Source organism: Heptranchias perlo, chromosome 21, assembly GCF_035084215.1.
Source record: "Heptranchias perlo isolate sHepPer1 chromosome 21, sHepPer1.hap1, whole genome shotgun sequence".
Classification (NCBI taxonomy): domain Eukaryota; kingdom Metazoa; phylum Chordata; class Chondrichthyes; order Hexanchiformes; family Hexanchidae; genus Heptranchias; species Heptranchias perlo.
The window spans coordinates 24,527,760-24,550,755 of NC_090345.1; the positions used below are offsets into that span (position 1 = coordinate 24,527,760).

The following is a 22,996-nucleotide window of genomic DNA, read 5'->3' on the forward strand; positions in this document are numbered from 1 at the left end:
AAGAAATGTGCATCCCAGCACACTTTGCTTCAATAATCCAGGTACTTAGGTAAGTGTACGGGCTTGTGATACATGTCCCTGGAAAGCCCATTTCCAGAGAGAGAGAGAAATCCAGGAAGGGAAGTGAAGATCTAGACTTGGGTCATGTAAACGTGAGGACTGCGTGGAAATTAGAAGCATAGTCAATGAGCAAGAGTGACAGCAGGACGCAACACCAACACAGCTACTCTTAGGGGCATCAGAAGCAGGATGACATTGGTCGGGCAGACTTTCCTCATTTTAGGCTCATTTATTTTCATGCTGCTATTGCCTAGCAAGTTCCTGGAGTGTAGCATGTGTGCCATTGTTAGCAGGAAAAATACCCTGCCCTACCACTTGTGACACTGGTTCTGTCATTAGATCGGACCAGCATACCGTTTTCGTTTCAGAGGGGAGAGCGCAAAACCAATCCTGCTCCAAAAAGTATGCCACTATCACTTCATATGAGACAGTGCTGAGGTTGCTGAAGGTTGCTATCCCTTTCTGCTAGCTGAATGAGGCCTGGAAGAAAGCCAGAACTTCAGAAAGGCAGAGAGTTAGAAAATGATAGAAAGTGTTACAGACACCCATACAGATGGAGTAACTACCCTGGGACACCTGCTGCCCAAATTCTTGTGGTTAACAGGCTAGAACTCCTTTCACCTTGCATTTTTTCCATAAGTTGCTTCCAATTCTTTTCCAACCCCAGTTACAATGGCAACATGCCTGTGTCATTGTTGTACAATTACTTTTATGTCTGTAAATAGATTTTAATAATATTTTCTAATCCAACATTCAGTAAAATATAGAGTAGCTAATTGGAACCAAGGCTGTTCCTCTAAAAGCAAATTTCAGAACTTACGTGTCAAATAATGATTTCACCAGATCCGAGTACAGCCCTGTTATTTTAGATGGAGTATTGTTAACTTTCTGAACGAGCACAGCGGGTATGATTTTTACCTGAAGCCAGGGCAGGGGGGGGGGCTGGATTTTCGGCCTCGAAACCCGGAAGTAAAGTTGGCGGGTCGGAACGTGCGATCACAACCTAATTGAATGGTTACAATTTTACTTCCGAGTTTCCAGCCAATTATGCCCTGGTAACATTCTCATCCTTACTTTACACCTGTATGGATGGATAAGAAAAAAGGATAGCTTGTTGAAGCTGGCTGTGGAAAAATAACTACTTGAAAAATGCATTAGCAATTCAATGAATTAATTATTCCCTAAGAAGAGCCACCCGTATTGAATAAGCTGCAAAGAACATAATGATCCCAGAGATATCCAGCAAATTGATTGCCTTTTTAAAACGCATTCAGTGCGCATAAATCATTGCCATTTCCCATCATTGAGTTTTATTTTTAATTAGCACCTACACTGCTAGTTGTTTAGCTCGGAAAGATTAAATGAAACAGGGCACATCTCCACCCACGCATCCGATTTACGTTCTGAGGATTTTCTTTACAACGCAGCAGAGAAAAAGTGAAAGGCTTCACATTTCAAAGGGGAAAAAAAGGGCACCCAATTCAGTCGCATGGTCTTCTGATTTTAATCAGTGCTTTTAGTTACAGCCACCCCCTGTAGCTAACTTCAGTTGTATGTTGATCAATTCCCTCCATTTAAGGTAGTAATTAGGGTGAATGTGACTGGTCATTTACTAGCACATCGTACATCATGCATTTAAGGGGAAGCTAGATAAACACATGAGGGAGAAAGGAATAGAAGGATATGTTGATAGGGTTAAATGAGTTAGGGAGGGAGGTGGCTCGTATAGAGCATAAATACTGGCCCGACCTGTTGGGCCAAATGGCCTGTTTCTCTGCTGTACATTCTATGTAATTCTATAAACTCCTTTAAACGGTTATTGCTAAATGTGCAAAACTAGGAACGCTTTCCTGTCTAACTCCTGCTTACTTCACGCTGGCAGCAATCCACAGCAGAACACAAACAGAATCTGACAATCATGGGAACTGGACTTGTAGCTCAGCTGTGATTTTAATGAGGGCTGACTGATCCTTTAATGGTCCCAGTGGCTTGCTTACAGTTTCCACTTCTCTGGAGGCTGCTAGGTATAAACAAGCTGAACGTACTGTCGACTGGTGATCAGGCACCATGGAAGTAACAGGTCCTGCAATTTTAATTGGTGCGCATGCAGAGATCTGTGTACGTATCAGGCTCCAGTGGATGTTTTAATCCAAATGTTGTTTAAATGTAATTAAAATAAGTAGAATTCACACAAGGTGATGTGCTATCTTTAGCGCAAGCAGCAGAGTGGAACTCACACTTTCTCAGAGATAGGATGATCTCAAACTGGATTTAATCTTAAAAGATCTTAGAATCATAAAATAGTTACAGCACAGAAGGAGGCCATTCAGCCCATCGAGCCCATGCCAGCTCTTTGTAAGAGCAATCCAGTTCGTCCCATTCACAAGCTCATTCCTCGTAGCCCTGCAAATTTTTTCCCTTCAAGTATTTATCCAATTCCTTTTTGAAAGCCACGATTGAATCTGCTTCCACCACTCTTTCAGGCAGCGCATTCCAGATCATAACTACTCGCAGCATAAACAAGTTTTTCTTCATGTCCCCTTTGGATTTTTTGCCAATCATCTTAAATCTGTGTCCTCTGGTTCTCAAACCTTCTGCCAATGGGAACAATTTCTATATATTTACTTTATCTAAACCCTTCATGATTTTGAACACTCCTCTTAAACTTCTCTGCTCTAAGGAGAACAACCCCAGCTTCTCCAGTTTATCCATGTAACTGAAGTCCCTCATTCCTGGAACCATTCTAGTAAATCTTTTCTGCACCCTCTCTAAGGCCTTCACATCGTTCCTAAAGTATAGTGCCCAGAATTGAACACAATGCTCCAGTTGTGGCCGAACCAGTGTTTTATAAAGGTTCAACGTAACTTCCTTGCTTTTGTACTCCATGCCTCTATTTATAAAGCCCAGGATCCCGTATGCTTTTTTAACTCTTTCTCAACCTGTCCTGCTACCTTCAAAGATTTGTACACATATACCCCCAGGTCTCTCTGTTCCTGCACCCCCTTTAAAGTTGTACTTTTTAGTTTATATTGCCTCTCCTCATTCTTCCTGCCAAAATGTATCACTTCACACTTCTCTGCATTAAATTTCATCTGCCATGCATCCACCCATTCCACCAGCCTGTCTATGTTCTCTTTAAGTCTATTACTATCCTCCTCACTGTTTACTACACTTCCAAGTTTTGTGTCATCTGCAAATTTTGAAATTGTGCCTTGTACACCCAAGCCCAAGTCATTAATATATATTTAAAAAAGCAGTGGTCCTTGTACTGACCCCGGGGGAACACCACTGTACACCTCCCTCCAATCTGAAAAACAACCGTTCACCACTACCCTCTGTTTCCTGTCACTAAGCCAATTTCGTATCCATGCTGCCACTGCCCCTTTTATTCCATGGGCTTCAATTCTGCTGACAAGTCTATTATGTGGCACTTTATCAAACGACTTTTGAAAGTTCATATACACAACATTAACTGCATTGCCCTGATCAACCCTCTTTGTTACCTCATCAAGAAACTCAATCAAGTTAGTTAAACATGATTTGCCTTTAACAAATCCTTGCTGGCTTTCCATTATTAATCCACACTTATCCAAAGGACTATTAATTTGGTCCCGGCTTATCGTTTCTAAAATCTTCCACACCACCAAGGTTAAAATCACTGGCCTGTAGATTCTGGGTTTATCCTTACACCCTTTTTTGAACAAGGGTGTAACATTTGCAATTCTCCAGTCCTCTGGCACCACCCCCATATCTAAGGAGGATTGGAAGATTATGGTCAGTACCTCTGCAATTTCCACCTTTACTTCCCTCAGTAATCTAGGATGCATCCCATCCGGACTAGGTGACTTATCTACTTTAAGTAGAGGCAGCCTTTCTAGTGCCTCCTCTTTCTCAAACTTTAGCCCATCCAGTACCTCAACTGCCTCCTCTTTTACTGTGACTTTGGCAGCATCTTCTTCCTTGGTAAAGACTGACGCAAAGTATTCATTTAGTACCTCAGCCATGCCCTTTGCCTCCATGTGTAGATCTCCTTTTTGGTCCCTAATCAGCCCCACCCCTCCACTTACTACCCGTTTACTATTTATATGCCTATAGAAGACTTATGGATTCCCTTTTATATTAGCCGCCAGTCTATTCTCATAAGCAAAATACTGCGGATGCTGGAAATCTGAAATAAAAACAGAAAATGCTGGAGAAGCTCATCAAGTCAGGCAGCATCTGTGGAGAATGAAACAGAGTTAACGTTTCAGGTTGAAGACCTTTCGTCAGAACTGGAAGACATTCTTCTTCTTCTTGAGCATTTTCTGTTTTTATATAAGTCTATTCTCATACTCCCTCTTTGCTCCTCTTATTTCCCTTTTCACTTCTCCTCTGTACTTTCTATATTAAGCCTGGTTCTCACTTGTATTATCAACCTGACATCTGTCATATGCCCCCTTTTTCTGCTTCATCTTAGTCTCTATCTCTTTCTTCATCCAGGGAGCTTTGGTTTTGGTTGGCCTAACTTTCCCCCTCATGGGAATGTACATAGACTGTACCCAAATCATCTCTTCTTTAAAGGCAGCCCATTGTTCGATTACAGTTTTGCCTGGCATTCTTTGATTCCAATTTACCCGGGCCAGATCTGTTCTCAACCCACTGAAATTGGCCCTCCTCCAATTAAGTATTTTTACTCTAGATTGCTCCTTGTCCTTTTCCATAATTAATCTAAACCTTATGATACTATGATTACTGTTCCCTAAATGTTCCCTCACTGATTCTTGCTCCATTTGGCCCACTTCACTCCCCAGAACTAGATCCAACAATGCCTCTTTCCTCGTTGGGCCGGAAACATACTGATGAACAAAGTTCTCCTGAACACACTTCAGAAATTCCTCCCCCTCTTTGCCATTTACACTATTACTATCCCAGTCTATATTAGGATCGCTGAAGTCCCCCATTATCACTACTGTATAGTTCTTGCACCTCTCTGAAATTTCCCTGCAAATTTGCTCCTATATATCCTTCCCACTAGTTGGTGGCCTATAGAATACACCCAGTAGTGTAATGGCGTCTTTATTGTTTGTTAACTCTAACTAAATAGATTCTGTCCTTGAACCCTGAAGGACAACCTCTCTCTCCAGCACCTCAATATTCTCCTCAATCAATATTGCCACCACTCCCCCTCCTTTTTTTCCTTCCCTATCCTTCCTGAACGCCTTATATCCAGGATTATCTAGTACCCAATCCTGCCCTTTTTTGAGCCAGGTCTCCTTAATCACCATTACATCATATTCCCATGTGGCTATTTGCACCTGCAGCTCACCAACTTTTTTTGTTATTCATTCCTGGGATGTAATAGCAAGGCCAGTATTTATTGCCCATCCCTAGTTGCCCTTGAGAAGGTGGTGGAGAGCCACCTTCTTGAACCACTGCAGTCCGTGTGGTGAAGGTTCTCCCATAGTGTTGTTAGGTAGGGAATTCCAGGATTTTGACCCAGCGATGATGAAGGAACAGTGATATATTTCCAAGTCAGGATGGTGTGTGACTTGGATGGGAACGTGCAGGTGGTGGTGTTCCCATGTGCCTGCTGCCCTTGTCCTTCTAGGCGGGAGAGGTCACAGGTTTGGGACGTGCTGTCAAAGAAGCCAAGGCAAGTTGCTACAGTGCATCTTGTAGATGGTACACACAGCAGCCACGGTGCGCTGGTGGTGGAGGAAGTGAATTTTTAAGGTGGTGGATTTGGTGCCAATCAAGGGGACTACTTTGTCCTGGATGGTGTCAAGCTTCTTGAGTGTTGTTGGAGCTGCACCCATCCAGGCAAGTGGAGAGTATTCCATCACACTCCTGACTTGTGCCTTGTAGATAGTGGAAAGGCTTTGGGGAGTCAGGAGGTGAGTCACTTGCTGCAGAATTCCCAGTCTCTGACCTGTTCTTGTAGTCACAGTATTTATGTAGCTGGTCCAGTTAAGTTTCTGGTCAATGGTAACCCCCAGGATGTTGATTGTGGGGGATTCGGTGATGGTAATGCCATTGAATGTCAAGGGGAGATGGTTGGATTCTCTCTTGTTGGAGATGGTCATTGCCTGGCACTTGTGTGGCACAAATATTACTTGCCACTTATCAGCCCAAGCCTGGATGTTGTCCAGGTCTTGCTACAAGCAGGCATGGACTGCTTCATTATCTGAGGGGTTGCGAATGGAACTGAACACTGTGCAGTCATCAACAAACGTCCCTATTTCTGACCTTATGATGGAGGGAAGGCCATTGATGAAGCAGCTGAAGATGGTTGGGCCTAGGACACTGCCCTGAGGAACTCCTGCTGTGATGTCCTGGGGCTGAGATGATTGGCCTCCAACAACCACTACCATCTTCCTTTGTGCTAGGTATGACTCCAGTCACTGGAGAGTTTTCTCCCTGATTCCCATTGACTTCAATTTTAATAAGGCTCCTTGGTGCCAAACTTGGTCAAATGCTGCCTTGATGTCAAGGGCAGTCACTCTCACTTCACCTCTGAAATTCAGCTCTTTTGTCCTTATTCGGACCAAGGCTGTAATGAGGTCTGGAGCCGAGTGGTCCTGACGGAACCCAAACTGAGCATCGGTGAGCAGGTTAGTGGTGAGTAAGTGCTGCTTGATAGCACTGTCGACGACACCTTCCATCACTTTGCTGATGACTGAGAGTAGACTGATTTACCACCCTTTGTGCGTTTACACACATGCACTCTATCTTAGACCTTCTTGTATTTTCTCCCAGTCTGATCCCACCTAATACTGTACTATTTCTTACTCTAATGCTATCTGTCTCTCCCAATCCTTTCTGCACCTTGTTTCTCCTTTCTAATGCGACATCTTGGTGCCCAACCCCTGCCAAATTAGTTTTAACCCTCCCTCACAGCACTAGTGAATCTCCCCGTGAGGACATTGGTCCCAGCTCTGTTGAGGTGCAACCTGTCCGTCTTGAACAGGTCTCTCTTGCCCCAGAACTGGTCCCGATGCCCCAAGAATCCGAAGCCCTCCCTCTTGAACCATGTCTCTAGTCACACATTAACTTGCCTTATCTTCCTATTTCTGTACTCACTAGCACGTGGCACTGGGAGTTTTCCAGAGATTACTGCCTTTGAGGTCCTGCTTTTTAGCTTGCTCCCTAGCTCCTGAAACTCTGACTGCAGGACCTCATCCTTTTTCTTTCCTATGTTATCAGTACCCACATGGACCATGACTTCTGGCTGTTCTCCTTCCCCCGCAGAATGCTCTGCACGCTCTCCGTGATGATGTCTACCCTGGCACCAGGGAGGCAACACACCACGCGGGACTCACGTCAACGGTCACAGAAATGCCTATCTATCCCTCTGGCTATCGAATCCCGTATGACTACTGCATTTCTACACCTCACTGTATAATCCGTTGCCCCATGGTATCATGCTCAGGACTGGACTCCTTCGCGGTGTTGTCACCCTCACTGGTATCTTGTTGAAAATATTTTACTATAATACTGTAAAAGCATTGGCGTCGTCACCTTTCTTCCATTAATGAATGCACTTGTCCTGTTTCAGGAGAGTGCCCTCTGTGGGCCATGCTCCTCTGCTTTTAAGCTGTTGTGAGCTGGTCTCTTTAATGCTGCTGCCGAGCTCCGCTGTGTAGTGTGGTCACCTGGAGTGCCGACACAGGAACCAACTGTCCTGCTTTATTTCACAGAAATTCAGTCCCTAATCTGGTAGAATATTTGTACACCTGTATTTTTCGCACCCAGAAGTTCCTCTCTTTACACTAAGGGGTGCAGCTGATGAATGGAGATCTGGGTATCTGCCTCTTGGCACACACCTATATTATAAAAACACCTTTAGGGAGTGAATAACCTGAGCAATAAAAAAGTCAAATGAGCCCAAAACATGATTTCCCATTTTGTGCTCACATCAGCTTTTTGCAAAAATTATCAATGAGGAATTACACCTTAGTTAGTATTATGGAGCACTCATATGTACGCTAAAGAAGTCTAGTGATAGTTAATGGCTATTACATTAATTTAAAAGAAACCAAAATGTATCACATTGTGAATCAAACATTGATGGGTGCATTATACAACTCTTATGTCAATTAAAGGTACTTATATTTGTTTTGTGACTCTTTCTCAAGACTGCAGCCCATGCATTGCTGCAGCAGCTGAGTCATTCTAGAAATTGAGTGAAAATGGTTTCAAAAGGGAAATACCTTTGAAAAATACTAAAACATGTCTGTGAAAATATTTTTTTTAATTTAAGAAAGGCTCTGGAGACAAAACAAATTACATAGCAAAATCATAGGGGATAGCACCAATCTTCAAATAACATTAATCAAACTGTATAAAGCAATGAAAAGTAGTAAACAGATGCACAATAGTGTTGAGGAATAGAAATTATTCTCTGGGGGAGAACATTTATGGGAGAGTTGCTCAGTAAACAGGCTTTAATAATGAGGAAAATAAAAATAAAATTATAGGGGCATATATTAAAATAATAGTTTTAGGAGATTCTACAACTGCCTAATTGTAAAAAAGTAAATAAAAATGAACAATTCCACAATATAGGTGCTTCAAGCAGAAGATCTCATCACAGATTCTCTTCAATTCTAAAAATGAGATTCCATTACTTCTGTTAAACAGTACGATTCCAAAATACTTAATTAATCTAATAGCAATGTTGGATTTGTGTTAAAAGATTAAATATTCCTATATGCATTTTCATGGTTACGTATTACTAAACATTCCACTTCTCCGGCAGTTCCCTGGCCAGTGACATAATTACTGAGAGCAATGGTAAATAAGCTAGAAAATAACTAGAGATCCTGCAGCAAGACCTGCCTGAAATGTCCCCTAACATCAGGGCTTCCAGCTCCTGATTGATCTTTTGGCAAGATGTTCCTGTGCAGCTTTGAACAGTTTCTTTTGCTGTCAAAAGCTAAAGTCAGTCAAAAAAAAAGTATGTGAAACCCTTGTAATCATGGTACTCTTTTGTAACTAATAATTCACTGCCTCTTAAGTGTTCCATCGTATGTACTTATTATTCAGCCAATTTACATTTCAAAATACCTCGTTAAAACAATCAGTCAAGTACTAAAGATCTGCTAAAAGAGTAAAAATGCAAAATCTTAATAGTTCCCAGGCTGCCTCCATTTCTGAGACTCAAGCCCAGATTATGTGAGGCCCCATACAGCCAGCAGGACCTCGCAGGCAGCTGCCGTGGGCCTGATTTTGCAACCCATGATTTGGGGGTGAAAAGTGAGGTCGTGCTACTGGCATCTGCGCCTTCATTAAAATATGCAAATCCTGTTTTAACATTTTAGTGCCCGGATTTTACAACTTTGGGTAATGGCCTGCCCACAGCACTAGCATGGCCCATAAAAATTGGGCACACTGGAAAGTTTGGGAGTTCACCCGCACAAGCAGGTCTCTCAAAAGAAGATAAAAACATTTGTTTTTTTTATGTTTCACGTACCTTAGGCTGTACTTTAGTTCATGCAGTCATTGGATTTGTTCTAAAGACCTCTATTTTTGCAACTTTGTTTTTTCCCCTCTCTATTACTTTTCTTCATTATCCTTTGGGATTCTGAACATGCTGCATGACTTAAACGAGGGAGAGAATTACTGAGAAGCCAAAAAGTGCAACAACCTGAGGCATTCTGCCACACCCATCACTACCCTGAGAACTGCACCTGGCCATGTCAGAGGAGACCTGTCTTCACCACCTCCACTTCAAATGGCAGGCTACCACAGAGTTGTCCCATCTGCTGTGCAACAACCTGTAAACAACATTTGGAACAAGGCTCTTCCCGCAGATGTGGAGGTTACCATCCATCGCATTCTTCTTAGCCAGCCAGGAGACAACTACGATATGAAACAGTCGCAGTGCACATATGTGTGAAAAAGCCAGTACAGCTACAACACTGGCATCTACCCGACAATGCGGAAAATTGCCCAGGTATGTCCTGTCTACAAAAAGCAGGAAAATTCCAATCCGGCCAAATACCGCCCCATCAGCCTACTCTCAATCATCAGCAAAGTGATAGAAGGTGTCGTCGACAGTGCTATCAAGCAGCACTTACTCACCAATAACCTGCTCACCGATGCTCAGTTTGGGTTCCGCCAGGACCACTCGGCTCCAGACCTCATTGCAGCCTTGGTCCAAACATGGACTAAAGTGCTGAATTCCAGAGGTGAGGAGAGAGTGACTGCCCTTGACATCAAGGCAGATTTTGACCGAGTGTGGCACCAAGGAGTCCGAGTAAAATTGAAGTCAATGGGGATCAGGGGGGAAACTCTCCTGTGGCTGGAGTCATACCTAGCACAAAGGAAAATGGTAGTGGTTGTTGGAGGCTAATCATCTCAGCCCAAGACATTGCTGCAGGAGTTCCTCAGGGCAGTGTCCTAGGCCCAACCATCTTCAGCTGCTTCCTCAATGACCTTCCCTCCATCATAAGATCAGAAATGGGGATGTTCGCTGATGATTGCACAGTGTTCAGTTGCATTTGCCCTCAGATAATGAAGCAGTCCATGCCCGCATGCAGCAAGACTTGGACAACATCCAGGCTTGGGCTGATAAGTGGCAAGTAACATTCATGCCAGACAAGTGCCAGGCAATGACCATCTCCAACAAGAGAGAGTCTAACCACCTCCCCTTGACATTCAACGGCATTACCATCACTGAATCCCCCACCATCAACATCCTGGGGGTCACCATTGACCAGAAACTTAACTGGACCAGCCACATAAATACTGAGGCTATAAGAGCAGGTCAGAGGCTAGGTATTCTGCGGCAAGTGACACGCCTGGATGAGTGCAGCTCCAACAACACTCAAGAAGCTCGACACCATCCAGGACAAAGCAGCCCGCTTGATTGGCACCCCATCCACCACCCTAAACATTCACTCCCTTCACCACCGGCGCACTGTGGCTGCAGTGTGTATCATCCACAGGATGCACTGCAGCAACTCGCCACACCACCTCCCAAACCCACGTCTTCTACCACCTAGAAGGACAAGGGCAGCAGGTACATGGGAACAACACCACCTGCACGTTCCCCTCCAAGTCACACACCATCCCGACTTGGAAATATATCGCCGTTCCTTCATCGTCGCTGGGTCAAAATCCTGGAACTCCCTTCCTAACAACACTGTGGGAGAACCTTCACCACACGGAATGCAGTGGTTCAAGAAGGCGGCTCACCACCACCTTCTCAAGGGCAATTAGGGATGGGCAATAAATGCTGGCCTTGCCAGCGACGCCCACATCCCATGAACGATTAAAAAAAATGATAACCACTAAGTTTGCAAGATAACAACACTTTTATCATTTTTCCTTTGGCAAAAAGACTTTGATCTGGAAAGGCGTACGGGTTTCAGTGGATCGCAGTTTCCTCTTTCGTGCAAAGAGTCACACATGGTGCCCATATGGGCATCAGCATACACGCCAACCATCAGAGTTTCAAGCCAACAGTAAGTGTTTGCAGCCTTGTTTCTAGTGTTACCCTGTCTGTCCTTTGAGTCATCCCAAAATGCCTTGAAATTTTGTACTGTGCATCCACAGCAATGTATGTTCCTTGCTGCCTGCTTTCTCTTCTAATATCACCAAAGAATACCTCATAATTCTCGCTTGGATTCAAGCTTGATGAAGTGGGGCCTGCGCTGTGCGACTCCACTTCCAATATCACCCAGAGAGCCCCAAACTGTTTTGTGCGCAAGCACAGGACCTTCAAGTATGAGTGCGATGGGTTTTGAGCACTGTGCACATACGCAAAGGTCCTGTGCTGGCTCAGCATTTGGAGCAGTGAAACTCTTCTGTTTTTGCAAATGAAGTACAGTCTATTACTAAACTACACTAAGGACTTTACAAACTACTGTTGAACAGGTAGGTAAGTGGCAGGATATTTTAGGTCTCTACAGCAACATCTTGTATTTATATAGTGTCTTTAACAGTGTAAAACATCCCAAGGAGCTTCACAGGAGTTTAATCAGACAAAATTTGACACCGAGAAAAAGGAGATATTAGGACAGGTGACAGCTTGGTCAAAGAGGTAGGTTTTAAGGAACGTCAAAGGAGGAGAGAGAGGTGGAGAAGCAGAGAAGTTGAAGAAGGGAATTCCAGAGCTTAAGGCCTAGGCGGCTGAAGGCATGGCCGGCAATGGTGGGGCGAAGGAAGTGGGGGTTGCACAAGAGGCCAGAGTTGGAGGCACACAGAGATCTTGGAGGGTTGTAGGGCTGAAGGACATTACAGAGATAAGGAGGGGCGAGGCCATGGAGAGATCTGACCTTGCGGATGAGGATTTTAAAATCAAGGCATTGGTGGACCAGGATCCAATTTAGGTCATTGAGCACAGGGGTGATGAGTGAACGGGACTTGGTGCGAGTTAGGATACGAGCTACAGAGTTTTGGATGAGCTTAAGTTTATGGGGGGGTGGAAGATGGGAGGCCGGCCAAGAGAGCATTGGAATAGTAGAGTTTGGAGATATGATTAAGGGTTTCAGCAACGGATAGGCTGAAGCAGGGACGGAGATGGTCGTTATTATGGAGGTGGAAATTTGTGATGGAGAGGATATGGTGTCGAAAGCTCAGCTAAGGGTCAAATCGGACACAGAGGTTGTAAACAGTCCAGTTCATGCTGCGACAATGGCCAGGGAGGGGATGGTATCAGTGGCTAGGGAACGGAGTTTGTAGTGGGGGCCGAAGACAATGGCTTCGGTCTTCCCAATCTTTAAGTGGAGGAAATTTCAGCCAATTAGTATTAGGTGCTGTATATATTAGGATGCAGGGTATTATAGACAATTGGAAAGTCAGAAGTACACTTATTTCCCTATTCAAGCCTGATCACAAGTTCTGCATCCAAGAAGAAAATACTTACTTTGACTGCAGTTAGCCATCTCCTCAGCTTAGCAACTTTACCAGCAAGTCTACTATCAGAACAAATGACCTCATTAATGAATAGTTTACAGCCCTTACAGTCCAGAAACGTCTTCGACCTGAAACGTTAACTCTGTTTCTTTCTCCACAGATGCTGCCTCACTCGCTGAGCTTTTCCAGCATTTTCTGTTTTTATTTCAGATTTCCAGCATTCGCAGTATTTTGCTTTTGAGTTTACAGCCCTTTTAGGAATTCATTAGTATTTGAATAAAATGAAATGTAATTAGGCTGAAAGAAAACCCGCCACCAAAGAAAGGTAGCTTCATAAAAGATTTCAGGGTAAGGATTTATAATGGAGTTATCTTTGATAATCTGCATAGAAAATACACCCTTGAATCCAGTATTTTAAAAGAAAATTCTCATTAAATTCTTTTACAACAAGCTTACTGTGTTGTGACCACTATTTTCTTTAAGCTGGGGCATTGGACCATGACATTTCTTCCCTTGGCCTGATTTCCTTCACGTACCCGTGCTATTGAAAGCAAAGAGTGGGAGAGGGAGATGCTGGGAGCCAAGGCCAAGTAACAAAACATTGCAGTTCAGTACCCAGCTGCAGAAATAACATAAAAATAGCAACCTTAATCAGGAAAGCAAGCATGACATAGCAAGGGATTTTAATTCTGAATTTTCATTTTAACTTAGATGGGGGTAGGGATGTTTCTCACTCAAATATTCAAGAATAAGACCATTGTTGGATGCTTTCCTGAAACATTCCTTTGAAGCTTGAAAACTGGATGGCCAGAAGCATACATAACAACCATCCGTAGTCAGCTCCTGGATCTGCACTGTCCATGCTTGAAATCAGCAGGATTATTCCCACATCAATCCAAGTTGACCTTCGAGTCACCACTGTTCAGTTCTTCAGTACATGTTCAGTGTGTTTCCCCAAATCAGCTACCCTCTGCACCTATGGCTGCTGATCCCACTGAAAAAGCCGTGCCGCAGTGGTAGCACTCTCACCTCAGAGGGTTGTGGGTCTAAGTCTCACTCCAGGGACCTGAGCACATAATCTAGGCTGGCACTCCAGTGCAGTACTGGGGGAGGGCTACACTGTCGGAAGTGCCGTCTTTCGGATGAGATGGTAAACCGAGGCCCCGTCCGCCCTCTCAGGAGGATGGAAAAAATCCCATGGCACTATTCGAAGAAGAGCAAAGGAGTTCTCTGCAGTGCCCTGGCTAATATTTATCCCTCAACCAACATCACTAAAACAGATTATCTGGTCATTATCACATTGTTGTTTGTGGGACCTTGCTGTCAACAAATTGGTTGCCGCATACCCAACATTACAATAGTGACTACACTTCAAAAGTACTAAATTGGCTGTAAAGCACTTTGGGGCACCCTGAGGTCATGAAAGGTGCTATATAAATGCAAGTCTTTCTTTTCTTTCCTTCTCTGACAGCCTGGATACTTCAGCATCTGTTTTCTGATCCTCAGCTGCCACCTCCACCTTAAAGAGAAGTGTGCTTTGCAGTTTAGGTGCAATGGAAGAGTGGGGGTAATTTTCAACTTCATCGCATGGGTAGTAGAAACGGGCACGCAGTGGGCACTCCACATGCTGGCACTCTAGTGCAGTACTGGGGGAGTGCTACACTGTCAGAGGCAGCACTTATCCCAGGCAGCACGCAATATTCATGTTGTTTCCTCATTATCATGAGTCAGACATGCAACCATCACTACCCTGGCTGTTTATTGGCTGTATGCCTGTTATGGGGGGGGCATCTCTGATGCCACTCAAAGGCAGCCAGCACTTCTCAAAGCGGAGGTGCACTTTAGCTGCAGATAACAGGGAAAGCTTGTAAGCAGAGAAACGGCTGCAAGACCTGCAGATCGGGCCCCCAGGTTCTCGGAGGCTCCCTTGGAGACCCTGGTACGAGCAATGGACAAGAGGAGGAAGATCCTCTTTCCCCCCCATCCCCCGCTCCAATCCAGGGGACAGAAAGCTTCCAGCAACAACTCTACCGCCAGTGGGAAAAGGACACTAAGGAGGTCAATGCCAGCAGCTTAGCTCCAAGGACATGGCTGCAATGTCGCAAAAAGTTCAATGACCTCACCAGAGTTGACAAGATAAGATTACTGCTCTCTTACTCTCTGTTCATACCTCCACCACCTCCAGCGTGCGCTCTGGAGAAGCCTGATCCAATATGGTGAACGAGGCACTTCGGTTTGAAATGAGTGAGTGCTTCTTGCCCGCCATATCGGTGGCTTACGCGACCATTTAGCACATGACGCAATCAAATTTCTAGGCCGCAATCTCTATAAATCAGCAATAAGTGCAAGTCTGCAAGTCACTTTATAATTCTATTCCGAGGAGAGCCCAAGGCTGCGTGGGTTTGATTCCCTCATCTGACAATTAGGGGATTTTTTTTATTTGAAATAACTATTTGTTAAAGGAGACCAAATTAATCTAAAACATTATTTATAATGTTTTACAACTTATTGAACTTTTTCTGGTTTCATTAAAAATTGGATAAAAAATTAAAAAGATGTATAAAATAAATTTAAATTTTCATTTTCTTATTTTTCCTATCTTTTCCTAAAAATGCTAAAAAGGACAGAGGAATTTTAGTTGTTCACTCCCATTTCCTCAAATACCACAAAAGCCCAGGGCATTCATTCACAGCTTTTTGATAATCTTGTGGGGAAACAGTTATATTTTTCTCAAAACAGCGCACTGTTACTTGACTCATTGTTTCAACCCATTCATCCCATCAGTTGTGTGCTGAGCACTCATGACATTCACGTTTTAAACCCTGCTTCAGGGTAGAAGGAACTTCAGCGCCTAAAAACGGAACAGTCTGAACGGCTTGTGCACAAGCTGAGATTTGCCTGGGAAATGGAATATGTTCCACTTGAGAATACACAACCCAGGCAACTTGAGAATCCACAAACAAATTTTTTTTGATAATTTCTCCTGTGAAGCGACTTAGGACGTTTTACTACATTAAAGGCGCTATATAAATACATAGAAACATAGAAAATAGGAGCAAGAGAAGGCCATTCGGCCATTCAGGCCTGCTCCGCCATTCAAAATGATCATGGCTGATCGTCTAACTCAGTACCCAGTTCCCGCTTTTTCCCCATATCCCTTGATCCCTTTAGCATTAAGAAATATATCTATCTCCTTCTTGAATTCATCTAATGACTTGGCCTCCACTGCCTTCTGTGATAGAGAATTCCACAAGTTCACCACCTTCTGAGTGAAGAAATTTCTCCTCGTCTCGGTTCTAAATGGCATACCCCGTATCCTGAGACTGTGACCCCTGGTTCTGGACTCCCCAACCATCAGGAACATCCTCCCTGCATCTAGTCTGTTCGGTCCTGTTAGAATTTTATATGTTTCGATGAGATCGCCTCTCATTCTTCTAAACTCTAGTGAATATATTGTAAACAATTTTACAACACCAAGTTATAGTCCAACAATTTTTATTTGAAATCTACAAGCTTTCGGAGGCCTAGTGAATATAGGCCTAGTCGACCCAATCTCTGCTCATACTTCAGTCCTGCCATCCCAAGAATCAGTCTGGTAAACCTTCGTTGCACTCCCTCCATGGCAAGGACATCCTTCCTCAGATAAGGAGACCAAACTGCACACAATACTCCAGATGTGGTCTCACCAAGGCCCTGTATAATTGCAGTAAGACATCCCTGCTCCTGTACTCAAATCCTCTTGCAATGAAGGCCAACATACCATTCGCAAGTACAAGTACAAGTTGTAGTTGTTGTTGGAAGGTATCCATAGAGATTGCTCCTGTTTTTTCAAAGAGCATTATAACGATTTAATACTTCCATTAACTTTAGCAAAGCAGTCATTTTTATGTTTTTGTTGTTGCTAACATTAACTAATTAAAACATTGAAGACTTAATTAGCAGATTCTAGTGAACTGATTAACAAATTAAATATACAATGAATGGCATTAAATTCGCACAGGGAGAGTTATAAAGGGACCTAAAAAGGAAGACGTTTCATTTATATAGCACCTTATCACATCCTACAAAACACTACAAATGTCTGGGAGCCAATTTATTACTTTTGAAAACGCAGTCACTGTTATGTAGGCAAATGCAGCAACCAATATATGTGCACAGCAAGATCCCACAAATTGTAAATTAATGAATGAACAGTTAATCTGTTACTGGGCTAGTAATCCAGAGGCCTGGACTAAAATCCAGAGTCATGAGTTCAAATCCCACCACGGCAGCTGGCGAATTTAAATTCAATTAATTAATTAAATTCAATTAATTAAATAAAAATCTGGAATTAAAATACTAGTATCAGTAATGATGGCCATGAAACTACCGGATTGTCGTAAAAACCCATCTGGTTCACTAATGTCCTTTAGGGAAGGAAGCCTGCCGCCCTTACCCGGTCTGGCCCATATGTGACTCCAGACCCACAGCAATGTGGTTGATTCTTAATTGCCCTCTGAAATGGCCTAGCAAGCCACTCAGTTGTAAAATCTCGCTACGAAAAGTCAGAAAAAGAATAAAACCGGACGGACCACCCGGCATCGGACCACTAGGCACCGGACACGACAACGGCAAAACACCAAGCCCAGTCGACCCTGCAAGGTCCTCCTTACTAACATCTGGGGACTTGTGCCAAAATTGGGAGAGCTGTCCCACAGACTAGTCAAGCAACAGCCTGACATAGCCATACTCACAGAATCATATCTTTCAGCCAACGTCCCAGAATCTTCCATCACCATCCCTGGGTCTGTCCTGTCCCACCAGCAGGACAGACCCACCAGAGGTGGCGGTACAGTGGTATACAGTCAGGAGGGAGTGGCCCTGGGAGTCCTCAACATTGACTCTGGACCCCATGAAATCTCATGGCATCAGGTCAAACATGGGCAAGGAAACCTCCTGCTGATTACTACCTACCGTCCTCCCTCAGCTGATGAATCAGTCCTCCTCCATGTTGAACACCACTTGGAGGAAGCACTGAGGGTAGCAAGGGCACAAAATGTACTCTGGGTGGGGGACTTCAATGTCCATCACCAAGAGTGGCTCGGTAGCACCACTACTGACCGAGCTGGCCGAGTCCTGAAGGACATAGCTGCGAGACTGGGCCTGCGGCAGGTGGTGAGCGAACCAACACGAGGGAAAAACTTACTTGACCTCGTCCTCACCAATCTACCTGTCGCAAATGCACCTGTCCATGACAGTATTGGTAGGAGTGACCACCGCACAGTCCTCGTGGAGATGAAATCCCGTCTTCGCACTGAGGACACCATCCAACGTGTTGTGTGGCACTACCACCGTGCGAAATGGGATAGATTCAGAACAGATCTAGCAGCTCAAAACTGGGCATCCATGAGGCGCTGTGGGCCATCAGCAGCAGCAGAATTGTATTCCAGCACAATCTGTAACCTCATGGCCCGGCATATTCCTCACTCTACCATTACCAACAAGCCAGGGGATCAACCCTGGTTCAATGAGGAGTGTAGAAGAGCATGCCAGGAGCAGCACCAGGCGTACCTAAAAATGAGGTGCCAACCTGGTGAAGCTACAACTCAGGACTACACGCATGCTAAACAGCGGAAGCAACATGCTATAGACAGAGCTAAGCGATTCCACAACCAACGGATCAGATCAAAGCTCTGCAGTCCTGCCACATCCAGTCGTGAATGGTGGTGGACAATTAAACAACTAACGGGAGGAGGAGGCTCTGCAAACATCCCCATTCTCAATGATGGCGGAGTCCAGCACGTGAGTGCAAAAGACAAGGCTGAAGCGTTTGCAACCATCTTCAGCCAGAAGTGCCGAGTGGATAATCCATCTCAGCCTCCTCCCGATATCCCCACCATCACGGAAGCCAGTCTTCGGCCAATTCGATTCACTCCACGTGATATCAAGAAACGGCTGAGTGCACTGGATACAGCAAAGGCTATGGGCCCTGACAACATCCCAGCTGTAGTGCTGAAGACTTGTGCTCCAGAACTAGCTGTGCCTCTAGTCAAGCTGTTCCAGTACAGCTACAACACTGGCATCCACCCGACAATGTGGAAAATTGCCCAGGTATGTCCTGTCCACAAAAAGCAGGACAAATCCAATCCAGCCAATTACCGCCCCATCAGTCTACTCTCAATCATCAGCAAAGTGATGGAAGGTGTCGTCGACAGTGCTATCAAGCGGCACTTACTCACCAATAACCTGCTCACCGATGCTCAGTTTGGGTTCCGCCAGGACCACTCGGCTCCAGACCTCATTACAGCCTTGGTCCAAACATGGACAAAAGAGCTGAATTCCAGAGGTGAGGTGAGAGTGACTGCCCTTGACATCAAGGCAGCATTTGACCGAGTGTGGCACCAAGGAGCCCTAGTAAAATTGAAGTCAATGGGAATCAGGGGGAAAACTCTCCAGTGGCTGGAGTCATACCTAGCACAAAGGAAGATGGTAGTGGTTGTTGGAGGCTAATCATCTCAGCCCCAGGGCATTGCTGCAGGAGTTCCTCAGGGCAGTGTCCTAGGCCCAACCATCTTCAGCTGCTTCCTCAATGACCTTCCCTCCATCATAAGGTCAGAAATGGGGATGTTCGCTGATGACTGCACAGTGTTCAGTTCCATTCGCAACCCCTCAGATAATGAAGCAGTCCGAGCCTACATGCAGCAAGACCTGGACAACATCCAGGCTTGGGCTGATAAGTGGCAAGTAACATTCGCGCCAGATAAGTGCCAGGCAATGACCATCTCCAACAAGACAGAATCTAACCACCTCCCCTTGACATTCAACGGCATTACCATCGCCGAATCCCCCACCATCAACATCCTGGGGGTCACCATTGACCAGAAACTTAACTGGACCAGCCATATAAATACTGTGGCTACGAGAGCAGGTCAGAGGCTGGGTATTCTGCAGCGAGTGACTCACCTCCTGACTCCCCAAAGCCTTTCCACCATCTACAAGGCACAAGTCAGGAGTGTGATGGAACACTCTCCACTTGCCTGGATGAGTGCAGCTCCAACAACACTCAAGAAGCTCGACACCATCCAAGATAAAGCAGCCCGCTTGATTGGCACCCCATCCACCACCCTAAACATTCACTCCCTTCACCATCGGCGCACTGTGGCTGCAGTGTGCACCATCCACAGGATGCACTGCAGCAACTCGCCAAGGCTTCTTCGACAGCACCTCCCAAACCCGCGACCTCTACCACCTAGAAGGACAAGGGCAGCAGGCGCATGGGAACAACACCACCTGCACGTTCCCCTCCAAGTCACACACCATCCCGACTTGGAAATATATCGCCGTTCCTTCATTGTCGCTGGGTCAAAATCCTGGAACTCCCTTCCTAACAACACTGTGGGAGAACCGTCACCACACGGACTGCAGCGGTTCAAGAAGGCGGCTCACCACCACCTTCTCGAGGGCAATTAGGGATGGGCAATAAATGCCGGCCTTGCCAGCGACGCCCACATCCCGTGAACGAATAAAAAAAAAAAAAATGTTGGTCATGGCACCAGGAAAACTTCCTGCCCTTTTTCAAATAGTGCCATGAGATCTCATTTATCTACTGGAGCAGGCAGACAGACCCTTGGTTCAGTAACTCATTCAAAAGATTGCACCTCCTGCAATGTAGCACTCCCTCAATACTGTACTGAAGCGCCAGCCTTAATAGAGCTCAAATCTGTAATGGGGCCGGAGCCCACAATCTCTGACTCGTATCAAGAATGTTACCAATTGAACCAAGCTGACACTAGTAGGCAGATTACTATCAATGTCCAGAGAAAGTGTCAAAATACTTCTTTAAAATAGAATGCTAGAATACATAACAGTAGTATAAGTCTACAGAATCTCGACAGTTCAGTTTAGTCATCATGCCACAGAAAATATGAGATTACTGTTGGCGATATTAGCGAAGGCTTATCACGTTTGTATGACGTTGCTCTGTCCACTATTTTACCAGAATTGTTAGCTTATTTAAATAAACAGGCTAATGCCTGCATTAAATAGTGGACAATGAGATGCCATATTAGCACATAGGGTTACTTTTAACTTTCAGCAACAGTGTAAAACAGGCAGTATTGGATTGGCTGCTCATTATACACCTTGACTTCAATGGAAAGGAAGATCGAACTGGGTGTATAACGGGTGATCGATCCGATATATAGTCCATCATCACAAGAAGATAAAACTACCCCCGTGAGTGTTGGTCTGTTAATATGGCCAGCAGTCATTTCTAGGCTACAATTCAATTCGAAAAGGTACAGAATATTGTAAAAAGATTGATCTCTAGTGTAAAGGGAATTGCTTTGAGGAAAGATTTTTAAAAGTTTAAGCTTTACAATATTGAAAGAAGGCAGTTAACGAAGAACAAGATTGAAAAATAGAAAAGACGACGATAGAGAAAAAGACAAACTAAGAAGTGGGAAATAGATGACAAAGGTTTTTAAATTCTGAAGATGGCACGAAGTCCAGGGAGGATGAAGATGTTCCAGTGCTAAGTATTTCCATCTTAAGAGGAAAAAGAGAGGAAAGTTCATAACTGCACTTACTGCTAAGTTGTGTTGGAGAGAAAGGAGTTGGAGGCTGGAGGTGAGAGAGGGTTTGCCTCTCAGGCAACAAACTTTTTTCTTGAATGCTGTCCAAGAGGATGAGAGAAGTGTTAAAAGAACACCTCAGACTTGAGAGCAGTATTCAAATCTTAGGTGGATTTAGGCTTCTAAAAATTAGTGAGAAAAAATGTGTTTGGTACAAAAGAAGAAACCAAGCTTGTTGAAGGCAGCTTTAGTCATGGATGAGATGTGAGAGTTCTGCTTGAGATCAGAGCAGATAATGAGACCAAGAATGTGAACAGATGAAGAAGGACTAAGTGTGAAGCTATTGAAGTAAAAAGTTGGGAGCTATTGGTTAGACTTGCAAGTGATGTGAAGAAAATGTGTTTTTGAAAAATTGAAAAAACACAATTTTTTTTAATTACCTTGAACTGCAATGAAATATAGAACATTTTTTTAACCTTAAGTGAGACACAATTATAATCCTAATACTGAAATGCTATACTTGCCTCTTACCTTTCAAGAATTCTTCATATTTAAATACTTTAACAAGACTTCTTATTTACAAGTCTAGATGTGATAACAAAAAGAATGTTTATTACACATCTCAGTTTAGGCCCCCAAAAACCTTGGCTTCAATCTCGTTGTTTGCACATATTCTGCTAAAGAAAATGGTGTTTTGTTTTGAAACATGTTTTGTACCAAGTTTGATAGTAGTACTTACGACCAAAGTGAGTTTCTCCCTTGTGTTATAACTCCAGTGAATTTAGTTAGTCTTCTAGCGTCCAATTCAAACCACTGTGAATGATCGTTCCTGCCAGCACACCAACCTCCATCATAGAAGTCATCTTCAAAGATGCCAGCCTGTGGGTATGATAAGGTACAGTCTAAGTGCTTATACTGCTGATTTGCTTAAACCCTCTTCAGTTTCAAACAGACTGTAAATAATAATGACAGACAAATAACTTAAATGACATCTCACCACTTAACTTCTACACATACAAAAATCAAGAAACTCTAACCAACAACAATTGATATAATACAGCTATGAGATCATTAACTGGACTTAATTACTCTCCAATCATTAAATCAGATTCAGTTACAAGAAAATTAATTACTGATCCTTTTGAACAATTTTCCCTCAAGTAAAATTCTAATCCAGAACTTTAAAGATATAAGAACTATAAACCAACGATGGCATAACTTAATGGAGAGAAATTAGGCAGTGCCAGCCTAGGTCACGAGGAGCACTCCTGCTCCTCCTGGCTCCACATTCAGGTAAGTTTTTTTTTTACAGAAGCTGGTTTCCATTATTGTCACCAAATGGCCTCCCAAGACCTGAAGGCCAAAGGTCAAAGCATCCACGCTGGATGCACTAACTAGTCAGGGGGATGGCTGCAGATGTTCATGGTTCCACCACCAGCTTATCTTATATTGGCACTGAGGATTATAAAGAATTACAAAGAATGTACAGGATAGAAACAGGCCATTCAGCCCAAAAGGTCCATGCCGGTGTTTATGCTCCACAT

General features: G+C 44.1%; 1 protein-coding gene across 1 annotated transcript in view; it reads right to left on the bottom strand.

Moving 5' to 3' along the window:
* Positions 1–22,996, bottom strand: part of cpxm2 (carboxypeptidase X (M14 family), member 2) — a 147,675-nt gene that overhangs the window by 89,659 nt on the left and 35,020 nt on the right. Inside the window, exon 4 of the mRNA XM_068002317.1 lies at positions 22,192–22,331. Within this exon, the coding sequence (XP_067858418.1) occupies positions 22,192–22,331 (140 nt within the window). The remainder of the gene's footprint in view (positions 1–22,191; positions 22,332–22,996) is intronic.